The 12,606-nt window shown below is 32.0% G+C and overlaps 1 protein-coding gene across 1 annotated transcript in view; it reads left to right on the top strand.

Moving 5' to 3' along the window:
• LOC115883927 (ATP-dependent helicase brm-like) overlaps positions 1-12,606 on the top strand; it is a 39,419-nt gene that overhangs the window by 4,137 nt on the left and 22,676 nt on the right. The window contains exons 4-9 of the mRNA XM_030902356.1: positions 8,076-8,140; positions 8,804-9,109; positions 11,097-11,216; positions 11,278-11,457; positions 11,514-11,619; positions 11,920-12,089. Of these exons, the coding sequence (XP_030758216.1) occupies positions 8,076-8,140; positions 8,804-9,109; positions 11,097-11,216; positions 11,278-11,457; positions 11,514-11,619; positions 11,920-12,089 (947 nt within the window). The remainder of the gene's footprint in view (positions 1-8,075; positions 8,141-8,803; positions 9,110-11,096; positions 11,217-11,277; positions 11,458-11,513; positions 11,620-11,919; positions 12,090-12,606) is intronic.

The following is a 12,606-nucleotide window of genomic DNA, read 5'->3' as shown; positions in this document are numbered from 1 at the left end:
GTAGGGGGTAGTTTTTACCCTTCCCGTACTTTTTCTTGATTCTTGTGAAAGTCAAATGTTTAACCCCCGGCGCGTACTTTAGAATCACACGACCGGGCGCGTAGCTGTATTAATAATAATAATAATAAAAATATTTATTTCAAAAATGATCTAAATATGTACAATAAAATTACAAATATATAGACATATTGAAATATTGTCAGCGGTGAAGAGACTTTTATATTAAGAATTCATTGATTGAGTAGGGTTCCAATTCGATTAAGAGTTTTTTCAATGATTTCTTATAGGTTTCTTGACTTTCGATTTCTCTTATGTCTTCAGGGAGGCTATTGTAAAACTTTACACACATATATACTGGATTTTTTTCAGTCAGGGTGAGACGATGTGAGGGGAACTTGGCATCACTGGATCTTGTTTGGTATTCATGAGATTTTTCCATTTCAAATAGGGACTTTTCAATTCAATTGGACTTATGTTTGAAGATGAATATTAAACACTCATATATATAAAGAGCTGGAAGCGTCATAATTCCAAAGGATTTAAAGTGTCCTCGACAGCTTTCTCTATACTGAAGTTTCTTTATAAGTCTTATAATTCTTTTCTGAATCACAAAAATTTTTGCAGTTTCTGAATTTGATCCCCAGAGAATAATTCCATATCTCAGCAGTGCCTCAAAATTCCCACAGTATAGTGTCTTCATTGAGTCTGGGTTCACATAACTTGACACAATTCTCAGACCATAAGAAATTGTGCCAAGTCCCAAGCATAGCTTATAAATATGTTGGGTCCACTTTAAATGCTCGTCTATGTAAATACCAAGAAATCTGCATTCACCACCAAGGCTGACATCCATTTCTCCAATTTTCAAATTGCTCGCTAATTCAATTTTCTTCTGTTGTGTTCGAAAAATTAGTGTATTAGTTTTTTCTTTATTTAGCATTAGTCTATTTGCCTCAAACCATTCCTCTACTCTCATGAAAGCCTTACTGCCATTCTCCTTCAGAACATCTTGTGTTATTCCATGAGTAAGTATATTAGTGTCATCTGCATAGCATGTAAGACTAAAATTTGCATTTCTTATTGTTTGACTATAATATCGTTTAAATAGATGATAAAAAGTAGTGGCCCAATGATACTGCCTTGAGGTATACCAATATTCGATTTTTGTATACTGGACTTACTAATCTTTTCGTCTTTTCTCACAATAACATGTTGTTCTCTATTTGTCAAGTATGATGTAATCCATTTGAGTGCTGGACCTCTTATTCCATATTTTTCGAGTTTTATTAGTAGTAAATGGTGGTCTAAAGAGTCATATGCTTTCGATAAATCAAGAAATATACCCATTGCCAGATCTTTATTTTCCAGATGTTGTATTATTGATGTAGTGAAATCGAACAATGCAGTAATGGTACCTTTCTCCTTCAAATATAGTACTATTCTTTTAAAAGTTCCTCAATATGGCCGACCTAGTTACGAAAATTGGTAATTTTTTTTAATGAAAAATAAGTTGGTGTTAGCGAATTCAGAAATTGATTTACTCTTTGGTTAACAATAACATTTTTCAGGATTGTCAAGTTGACGTTAAAGTTAGGTTATTAGGTGGTTATCATAAATAAAAACATAGATTATTGAAATTATTTAATAAGAATAAAGGTATTTTACCGCAGATCCGAAGAGATTTAACTTAAAGGTATTTTATAAACTTTCTCAGTGAGAATATTAACTCCCCTATTTCTTATATTTCAGTTAAGGGGACGTAAGAACTATAGGAAGTAAATTTTTGTTTTCATGTTTTGACGATATCTGAGAGTTCCTAGAACTATCAAGATTATTGAATAATTATAGTTGTTTAATAAGTGAAATTAATAGAAGACTTGGAAATAGGATGATGCTTTTCATGTTGTAGTTGATAAATCACCCCATTTCTCTTAATTTTTTTTTTCAGTACAGTTAATCACAAATTAAATTGATGTGTGCAAAAACAGCTATATATTTTCAAACATCTTATTTAAATAGTTCTTTTATATACTATTAAACTGTATCAACTACAAAGTATTTAGCAAAAAATTATAAGGTAATAAATTTTGTATATATAATTTATGAAAATTTATAATATATAAAGATTAGAACACAATCCTCTGAAGGAAAAAGAAATACTCAAAAACTCATTAAATATACTTTATTAAAAATAACAACATACCAAAACATCCATGCAAACTGTAATAATCAGAACATTATCCACATTATACCTTTATTAAATTTGTGTCCACACTCCTGCCAGGAAATCCAGAAATGTTTGTTTAAATATTAACTTATTTTAAATTGCCAGAAACACATCAGAATATATCACAACCACAACTATAGGTTAATCTGTACTAAATTTTATACCGAGTAAGTGATGCGTTAACTAACAAGTATAGGATAAAAAACAATTATTAATATAGAGTGTACTATACAATGTCCTGCTTATTTATGAAATGACTTTCCCTTCAAATGTGAGGAATACCAGTAAAATAAAACATAATTTTTGGTTTAGTTTGGTGTTTGATATTCTAACTACATCTATTACAAACCTTAAGTGCTTTTAGTGAGTAACTGTATTTTTTATTATTCCTTGTGTATCCTGTAAAGTAAAAAAATATTTCAAGAAATATAAAAACAATGCAATAGATATCAAACAGATTCATAAAAACTACTTACAACTATTGTACATAATTATATATTTCAAGTGTTATTTGATGTTTGGTCCCATTACCAACATTACCTTATCTTCTCTACTAACTCAACTTTTAAACCTGTTTTAAACCTTTTTTATATTTTAAAACTGATTTACAACAATCTGTAATGCCCGCGCTGTTTCCTGAAATATAAGTTTTAATCTATTTATTATCATATAGTACATATTACAAACCTGAAAATTACTGATACGAGGAAACTTCTCAAAATAATTATAATAATACCTTTTACAAACATCTGGACTAATTTATTTTCACGAATTTGTGAACGAGTCAATGTTTTCTAATACGTTTTTAAGCGTTTTACATATTTTGAATATATTCCAGCCTATTCGTCAATTCTTGATCGGTGAAAAGATTATTTATAACTATATAATTAGTACTGCAGGTTGCAGGTTAAATAAAAGAACAAAATCAAGTAGAATTTGTGAATAAAAACTAAAAAAATAATGAAAATATTTGGAAAAAGGAACCGTAAACGTCAATGTCAGCCAAGTGTCAGAGTTCAATTGGATTTACCACAGATTATCAATTTGAACGATTTGAAGTACAGTCGATTCCAGTTTAGAGATTTTCGTTTTTTAAGCCTCCCATACTGAAGTCCGCCATATTGGGAAGTTTTAAATGAATACAAGTATACCCATGTTGTATATTCTGAAACAGTTTACAACTATTCATGAAAGTTAATATTCTGTTTACAACTATTGTTTCAAATACTTTTGAAAAGCTTGGCGGTAAACTAATTGGTCTATAATTATTCAAATCGGAGTGATCTCCTTTTTTGTAGATTGGTTTAATAAATGCCAACTTCAGCCTGTCTGGGAAGATACCATATTTTAGCGAATTGTTAATGATATAGCACAAGATATCATCAACATATTTCAAACAGAATTTTACTATAGATGTTGGAACCTCGTCCACACCGCTGCTATGTTTATTTTTTAGACTTTAACCAATTTTTTGAATTTCCTCTATATTCACAGATTTCAGTCGCATTAACTCATTGTTCTCACTTATGTTACACATAAATGGTACTTTCCTAATACTGGACAATATATTTGGCACAACACTGATTAAGTGATTGTTGAATTCATTTGCTAGAGCTAGTGGGTCTTGATCTATAAAACAATCATCATTTGGGGAATTTTTACCAGTTGTTTCCTTGCAGATTGACCATAAACACCTCATTTTGTTATCAGATGATTTCACTCTTGCGTCATACTTGTTAGCTTTTTCCTTACTAATAATCTGTCGTATTCTTACTTTGTGGCTCTGTAAATATCTTTTTATTGATCGTTATATCTTGATAGCATTAGTAGTGTGTCTAATCTCTCTTTACATTCTGTTATTTCCTTACTTTTGTATATTGATGTTTTCTTTCTTGTTTTATACACAGGTTTAAGTGGAAAGTGTTGATCAAAAATGCGGTGAAAGGTATTGCCAAAATTTTTCCATTGTTCATTGACATCAGATGTTGGTATCTGATATATTTCCTCCCAAGTTTCTTCTTTTAATGTGTCCGCAAATTGTTTTTTATTTTCCTCTTTGAAAGTTCTTTTGAAGTTTTGATAACCTATTTCTTTTTTAATATGGATTGTAACTTGTTGAGCAGTATGGTCTGATATATGGTTGATTAGCACACAAGCTTCATAATCTTTCTTATTTGTAAAGATGTTGTCAATACAACTACCTCCAGTGTTTGTAATTCTAGTATTTTCAAAAATTGTTCTTTTTAAATTGTAAGAACACATTATGGACAGAACGTCTAGTGCATTGCTGCTTTCTTCATTGAAATTTATGTTAAAATCACCTGCTAGAAATATGGTTTTATTTTCAGGTGTTATGTTCAACAGTAATTGTTCTATTTTTTCCAGAAACACATCCATATTTCCACTTGGAGGCCTATAAATTGAGGCAATTATAAATTTTTCATCTCCAATTTTACAGTCCATTACTGCACATTCAAATATACCTTGATCTGATAGTTTTTGAAGAGATTTTCTTTCAAAGCTTGTAATATCCTTTCTCACATATACGGCAGCACCACCGTGTTGACCATTTCCTCTGCAGAAAGATGCAACCAAATTAAAATTGCATATGTCCAATTGCTGAAGTTGATCCAAACTTTCCCAGTGTTCTGTTATGCACCGAAATACACAATCACTGTTCTCTGCTAATACATTCTCAATTTTGTCTATACTGTTTCCTAATGATTGTACATTTTGATGTATGATACTAAATTTTTGGTTTTGGTGAATTACTGAGAATCTGTTATTACATGTAGTATCTATCCCTGTTTCTAGTAGAGGTGTATTCTTCTTTATAAAAAAGAATTTTGATTATAGTTCTTCTGGCGTCGGAAGTCATATCTCTTAATACCTACATTTTTAGGCCAAAAACTAGGGTCATACATTAAGGTTTTCTTTTCATAGGGGGCGGTGACCACAAAACATTTGTTTTGGGTTTCTGTTGTTGGTAATTCTTTAACATCAATATTTAATTCATTAAAGCCTGGTTTTGCTCTTATATAGTTATAAATCTTTTCAATAGTGACAGCCCTCTGTATACGATATAGGTATAGCCAAACTTTTCTAGCGACTCCTTCAAAGCCATTGGAATCGTCTTCATTCGTGCCTAGTTGTTTAGTGATACTTCTGGTGTTGTTGTTCCTTGGTTGAATTTTCCTATTTTTCCTTTTATGCTGCATTTCCCACCTTCCATCATGATCCTCATTAGCCAGATTAACTATATTGTCCATTTTAACATTAGCTATGGCCTTCTTTACGTCTTGAGTAGATATTTGTTTACTATCGTTGACGTTTGGATTTTTGGTTATGTTAACATATACATCTTCGTTCTCTTCTTGGTTGGCTGTTTGTAGTTCAGCAGTAACGGCCTGCTCACGGTGATGTTCTGCCATTACTTTTAGCGATGAAGATATAGGTGCTTCTTGCCCGATAAATCGAGTGATATTTTTTGCACTTGTTGTTGGGTTATTTACCTTTTTTGCTCTCGGTTGATTCTCTTTATCGTGAGAAAATTTTGTTAATGTGACCTCTAAATTGCTTATCTTTTCCCTTAGTAATATATTATTTTCTTCCAGATATTTATTTTTACCTTCTAGCTCTTCTATTATTTTGAACAATAACGCTTCTCTTGATGCCCATTCGAATTCACTTTTATTAGATTGACCCGTCTCTGCCGGAGATTCATGGATACAGGTTGGGTTTTTTTGTTGATTCGCCTGTTTCAAACAGCTGGGGTGGAAAATCCCAGAGCACTTCACACAAACTAATTTAGTTGTTGCTACAATTTTTTTGCAGTGAATACATACGTATTCCTTATTTTTAATTGGGAGCTCGTGCGAGCGACTTGCACTAGCCGCCATCTTTCTATAACTACCGTATTCCGTACCGCATTTATATTTTTTAAATGTTCTGTAATTTAAAATACTTTATTGTAAAATTTAGCATGATAAACAATATCAAGCAGCCCATTTAATATTTGAAAAATAAAATAACTTTCGTTGCACATTATAATACGACCACCAGCAAACTCTATAAGACGACGCATGGTGTCATTGATGACGTGCAACGAATAAAAAAACTTAAACGTATTATAAAAAAAAGGAATTGAACAAAACATTTTTAGTATTCAAAATAAAAAGAATATAATTGTAACAACTCACAAAAACTAAATAATACCAAACATTTTATAATAAAATGAACCAAAGAAAAAAATAATCACTGGAAAAAGACGAAACCATTATCTAAATGTTTAGTCTTCTTCTGTAGGTAGATATCTACCAGTAATACAATTGATTGGTCTATCATTGTAGTTTTTGTAAACAAATTTATTGCATCATTTGCAAAAACTAGTAGCACAGACTATACAGATTATAAACTTATCGTCAAAAGCATTGTTTTTCGTGGTGCCAATTTTCGGAGTCGCGCACTATTTAGGTTACTAGTTTGCGCACATAGCACGCCCACTTATGGCCTCTAAAACTGTGCACAACGCCTGACCGGCCGCGGCCCATTTATTACACTGTTTAAACGCGAGTTTATTTTTGCGCACAGGAAATTTTACTCTTTGCTCATCGTCATAAAAAACAATTTTCGTACCAAGAATTAGGGACAAGATTTTTTATCTGTATACATATAGTATCCCTAATCTGTGCTAGTAGTTTTATGGGTTTCACATACATGGCAGGCACAAATTGTTTTTTATTGTTTCTAACTAGTACCTTTACCTCTCGAGCATATTTAGCGAGGAAAACTTGCAAATCTCTGGGAAGAGTTTGTATACTGGAACTTTCCTTCATTTCTACAAGTTATATAACATATATTTGACAAACAACGCAGTCGAAAAAATTAACAATTAAAAACTACACCAAAGAAAGCAAAATAAATAATTAATATTGTTACGGATTCCGTGGGTCCACTATTTAAACCCACGATAAAATACTTAACGAATTTATTTGTTTCACTCTGTACACAACTTATACTATTTACAACACAACTTATGCAACTACTATTACTCTAACGGTATTTCGCAGTATTTTCAAACTTCAGACTTAGACTTCAAACTTCAAACTTTAAACTTTTTCAACTGTCAAAGCGCGGGCCTTATATACCCTCTGGCGGTTGTTTCTAGATTTTTCTAAAGAATTCTATAATTTTCTTTACTTTCTGGCGAATGCGCCAGGTTCCTCAATGCACATTGCGATTTTTTAGCAGTATGCAGTTATGCAACCAGTAATACACCTTGACAATATGATAACTATTTTATTTACATAACTGAGCGCGTAGCGGCACAGAGTACCGCAACTTTGTAATTTTCAGGTTTACGACAGAATTGCTAATGAATCAAAATGGATGGGGAACTACTACGACCAAGGGTGTCAAATATTCCTAAATAAGAATAACAATAATTTAATGCCACCACCGACTTACGTCCTATGGATATTTTGTTTTATCTGAATTAGTAAAATTGCGGTACAAAATTCCGGACGCACCCGCTCGTGGGTTACTTACATAGGCGCCCCAAATTTTGAATAACGATTCTTAAAATATCTTAAAAAATGTATTTCTTTTTTAAAAGTTTGATCTCCCTTATCCCTAACGGACAAACGAAGCACTTTTATATAAAGAAAGGAAAATTGTGTTCAATAAACTTATTTTGATACCAAAAATACGTAGTAGTTCTATATCCGCGGAATATTGGGACACCCTGTATATGTATATTAAGTTACTATTTTTAGTAATGCTAAAATTAATTGGAATCACAATATTGACACAAAAAATGTCATGTAATTATTTATATTTTTTATTGCAGGTTGGCCTCAACATCCAGGTCATTCAGTTCAAAATGGTCCTCCAAGTCATCCACAGCATCCTCAGGTATAAGCATACATATACATACTTATAATAAATGAACTCAATCTAATATTTGTTTCAAATTATGCTACGTTTCGATTTAATTAGCAGTCGCAAAATATACATTAAGATTGTAATTATTCTCTAATATACAGGGTAGTCCTAACTGTATTCCGGAAATTTTTCCGGTATATTTTTTTACTCACTAGTTTTATACAAGTACAGACAAAAATTTATTACTCTTCAAACCAGTTAAAAAATATGTAGGTGGCGCTCTCTACAAGTAGGAGTCATATTGACAGCAAAATCAAATTGCTCGTGTCAAAATACTCCCAGGCGCCAATTTTTATCCTAATATTGACGTTAGTTCAGAAATTATTTAGAAAAAATCGAAATGTAAATGAAACTTCTACACCCTGTATCTTCGAAATTAAGCATTATATTTATACAAACTTTTTTACTTATTTTTATCTGCGGAATATACTGCCAATATTTCCGGAATACAGTTCGGACCACCCTGTACAGTAATAATAAGTTGCTATAAGGTATAAATCAAACATGTATTTTTTACAAAGTTTACTGAATGGTTTTTTATAAAAAAAGCCTTCTTAAAAAATATTTTTCGTAGTTTTCCATATTAATTAAACTATAAAAATCATAACATTTTAATTTCAATTGATATTTTAGCATCCACCTCAAAACCACCCTCCACCTCACCAGATTGTCCCTCCTCAGTCTCATCCCGGGCAAACTTTTCCGCCCCACAACCAAGGCCCACCGGGACAGCATCCGGTTCCGCAACACGGAATGCCACCTCACCCCGGACCGCAGCAACACGCTGGCGGGCCGCCTCCGCACGGCGCTGCTCCTCAACATCCCGGACCGCAGGCTGGTGGTCCCCCCCACGGGGCACCACCTGGCGGTCCCGTACCGCAGCACGGAATGGCTCAGGGTCCCTATCCTAACCATCCTGGTTATGCACCAACGAGACAGGTATGATATATTGTTATGTTTTTCCCGGGTTTTATGTGGGTAATTCGAAGTCTAATTCAATTAACAACATTAATTTTCCTCAACGACAAAATCCTTGACAGTGATAGATGTGTCTGTCATTTTAATTTCAAAGCAGTTTATTTTATTTTACAAAGAAATAAGTTAGTATAATTGGAACGCATAGCAGGAAATTAATAATTTAAAATTTGAGTGACAAATGATTACTTAAAAATATTGTGAAAAAACTGTATAAAACTGAAAAAATCTAATCAAGTTATTTTATTAAAAAAATTACGGTATGTGTTAATACAAAACAAACAAGGGTGTATTTTAAACAAAACGCCACATACCAAGAAATATAAAAAGGACTATTTCTTACTTTCAAGCTTCAAGAAACTTCCTTTTTCTTGCATTTATTATTATATTTATCAATATAACTTATGTACGAATCATTTTTTTAATATTAAACAGGAATAAATAAAACACAACATAAATAAAACTAAATATTTTATTAATAATAACACTTACTGAATTTTATACCTTAAAAGTTGGTTAATTAACTTTAATCTTAATTTTTTAAACCATTATCTTTTGACACTCTCTGCAGTACTAAAATTTATTATTTAACCTTGGTTACAAAATTGCGGTATTTCTATGAAATGAATAAGGAACCGGTATTCCCATCACTACAAAGAACAGGTTGTCATTTTGCCAGTGCTGTCAAGTTGTTGCTTTCTAAATGTTTATGCATATAATATCGTATATTTTAAATAGACTGCATTATAATAGGACTGTGTTATAATTAAGACGAGTATATATATACAGTATGTCCCCAGTTTGTTTTTACAAGAGGAAAAACTTTTTTTATTGACAGTTTGATAAAAATATATTCTTCATAAAAATTTTGGCTTGTTCTAAAATGGTTAATCCTGTTTATACTTTTCCAAATTTTCACGCCGTTTTAGAGAAAATTACAAAAAACATGAAACTATGGTTGAATTTTTTCCTAATTTAGTCCTAAAAATTAGTAGCATAGGCGTTTCTATGGTAATATAATTTCGTTTACCTTCTTTGATAGATTGTTATTATAGACTAATGTTATGTACTAGAGATAGATGTGACACTGATATAAAACAAATAGGTCCGTCATTTAGAGCCATCTGGTGATTGGGAAGAAACTAATTGAGAGTTTGGCATAACATAATTTTAGTGTTCCGTTATTTATTAACGCTAACTAAAACAGTAACGTTATTCAAGCGCAAAATTATTCCTTGTAAAATATAAAATAATTAATATATTTTTTTTTCAGGAAAATATTGGCTGAAAACATTCTTTATTTATTTATTAATATTTGTGAAACTATCGAAACATATTTAGTAAGTAAACATATTTGAAACTATCGAAACATATTTAGTTTAGTAAGTATCTTAGGATTATGTAAAGCGATCAGAAAGGAAGCCAAAAATGCAATAATATACAGGGTGTTAAAAAAATCATCCTGATCCACTTACACTTTTTTGAGCCACCCTGTAGAAGCTAAAATATTTTCCTGAAATACATCATAACACATAGTTTAGGTTGGTACTTATACAAAATTCCTATGTTTTTTATTATAGGAACTGCAGATGCTCAACGCACTGTTGCCGGGCCTGTAGGAAAAACTTTGAACCACAGAAACCCCTATTTCTGGCAACTTGTTGATAGGCACCCTTATAACATTATGCGCAGAATAAAAATAGAAAAAAAAAATTAAAAAAAAATAATTTGACCAAAAAATCTTACGAGCGTAATGTTGTCTCCAAAATCAGTTATTAATTGTTATTAATTAAACATAGTTGCGGCAAATTTTTAATAGGCACCCTGTTAAAAGTGTATTCTCCTATTCGTAAATATATGTAAAAATTAGGGTTTGATTAAAAATACGATGAGCGTAATAATCCTGCAGCCGAATCTTAGATTATAATGATATTTATGGAATATTTTACAGAATCCATCTCCTGGTCCTCAACCTGCACCAGGCCAACCCCCACAACCCAATAGACCAGGAGCTCCAACATCGGAAAACTTACACGCCTTACAGAAAGCCATTGATACAATGGAAGAAAAGGTATTCACATAACGTCCAGCATGAGCATTTGCGAAAATTATAAATTTTTTATTTATTTTAGGGAATGCAAGATGATCAAAGATATTCCCAGCTATTAGCCTTGCGTGCTAGAACAACTCAAGCGCAAGCCAACTCCATTCTTTCAACTATCCAAATGACTCAGTTACGGAATCAGATAATGGCTTATAGGTTTTTAGCTAGAAATCAGCCTGTACCGCATCAAATTTTAATGGGTTTACAGGTATAACTATAATTAGTTTTAAGTTTCAACCGAGGATGTAACTATTACTATTTTAGGGTAAAAGACCGGACGGCACTCCACAATTTCCAACTCCACCGTCGAGTCCATTCCAGCAACCTCCAGGAGATCAACCAGCAGCCGCAGCTGATCCAGCTGCTCAAGGTACATATGAAAAGCTTGACATTAAGGACTTAACATAGAACTTCGCGTTTTTTTTAATATTTAGTCTGTATTCCGTTGCAAAACCAAATTAATCAGATCGGTAAACTATAGGAAGGATCGATATCTGAAAAATATTCGTGAAATACGGAACAGTTTTTATAAAATAGTAGAAATGTCAAATGTTGGCGTTTTTTTGACATTGATATTCTTATTACAGACCTTTTATTTCATGCTTGATTTATCTCTTCAATGGTGATTCATGTTGTGTTAAAAATAATTTGAAAATATTTTTCAATTTAGCGGACCCTAATAAGCAAGGAGCCTCTCAACAAAGAGGTCCCGGTAGTCAACTTGTTCCGTCAAAGACCAGGGTAACCACAATGCCAAAACCATGCGGTATCGATCCGATTATTCTGCTACAAGAGCGAGAAAATAGGGTGGCGGCCAGGATTGCTGCAAGAATTGAACAAGTAATTTACTAATTTCTATTTTTTACACAACTATGTATATGTTGTAATCCTAAATTATTTTTGTTTCGTGGATATATAACTTTTCAACTTTGATATACAGGGTCTTTCAAAAAAACATATGCCATCTCTTATGGGGTGATTCCTCATGTAAAAATAAGGTTTTTATTTTTTATATCAACATAAGTCCGATTCTGCTTTGTTTCGTAGCTACGGGAATTTGTATTGTTATTTTTTTTTTATTTATTATAATTTTCTTTGCAATGCTTTTAGTGATTTGAATGAAATATTAAGGGTAAAGTGGGTGTTTTAGGGGGCTATAAGTGGTATTTTATTGCTAAAAAAGTGTCGATAGAGATTCATAGGAATGTGCATATGGGTTTAAAGATAATGTTTCTCTTAAAAAAATATGCACGCCACTGACGTTTCTCTTGTTGGCAAAATTGTGTAGGCTGTTTAATTACGATTAAAAAGTGATATCTTGATATTTTGTCAATTTTAATCTCCTCGATGAAATAAA

The sequence above is a fragment of the Sitophilus oryzae genome, unplaced genomic scaffold, assembly GCF_002938485.1.
Source record: "Sitophilus oryzae breed Bouriz unplaced genomic scaffold, Soryzae_2.0 scaffold_2006_pilon_pilon, whole genome shotgun sequence".
Lineage (NCBI taxonomy): Eukaryota > Metazoa > Arthropoda > Insecta > Coleoptera > Curculionidae > Sitophilus > Sitophilus oryzae.
The sequence above is the reverse complement of the archived record's forward strand: the minus strand, read 5'-3'. Positions and strand labels throughout refer to the sequence as shown.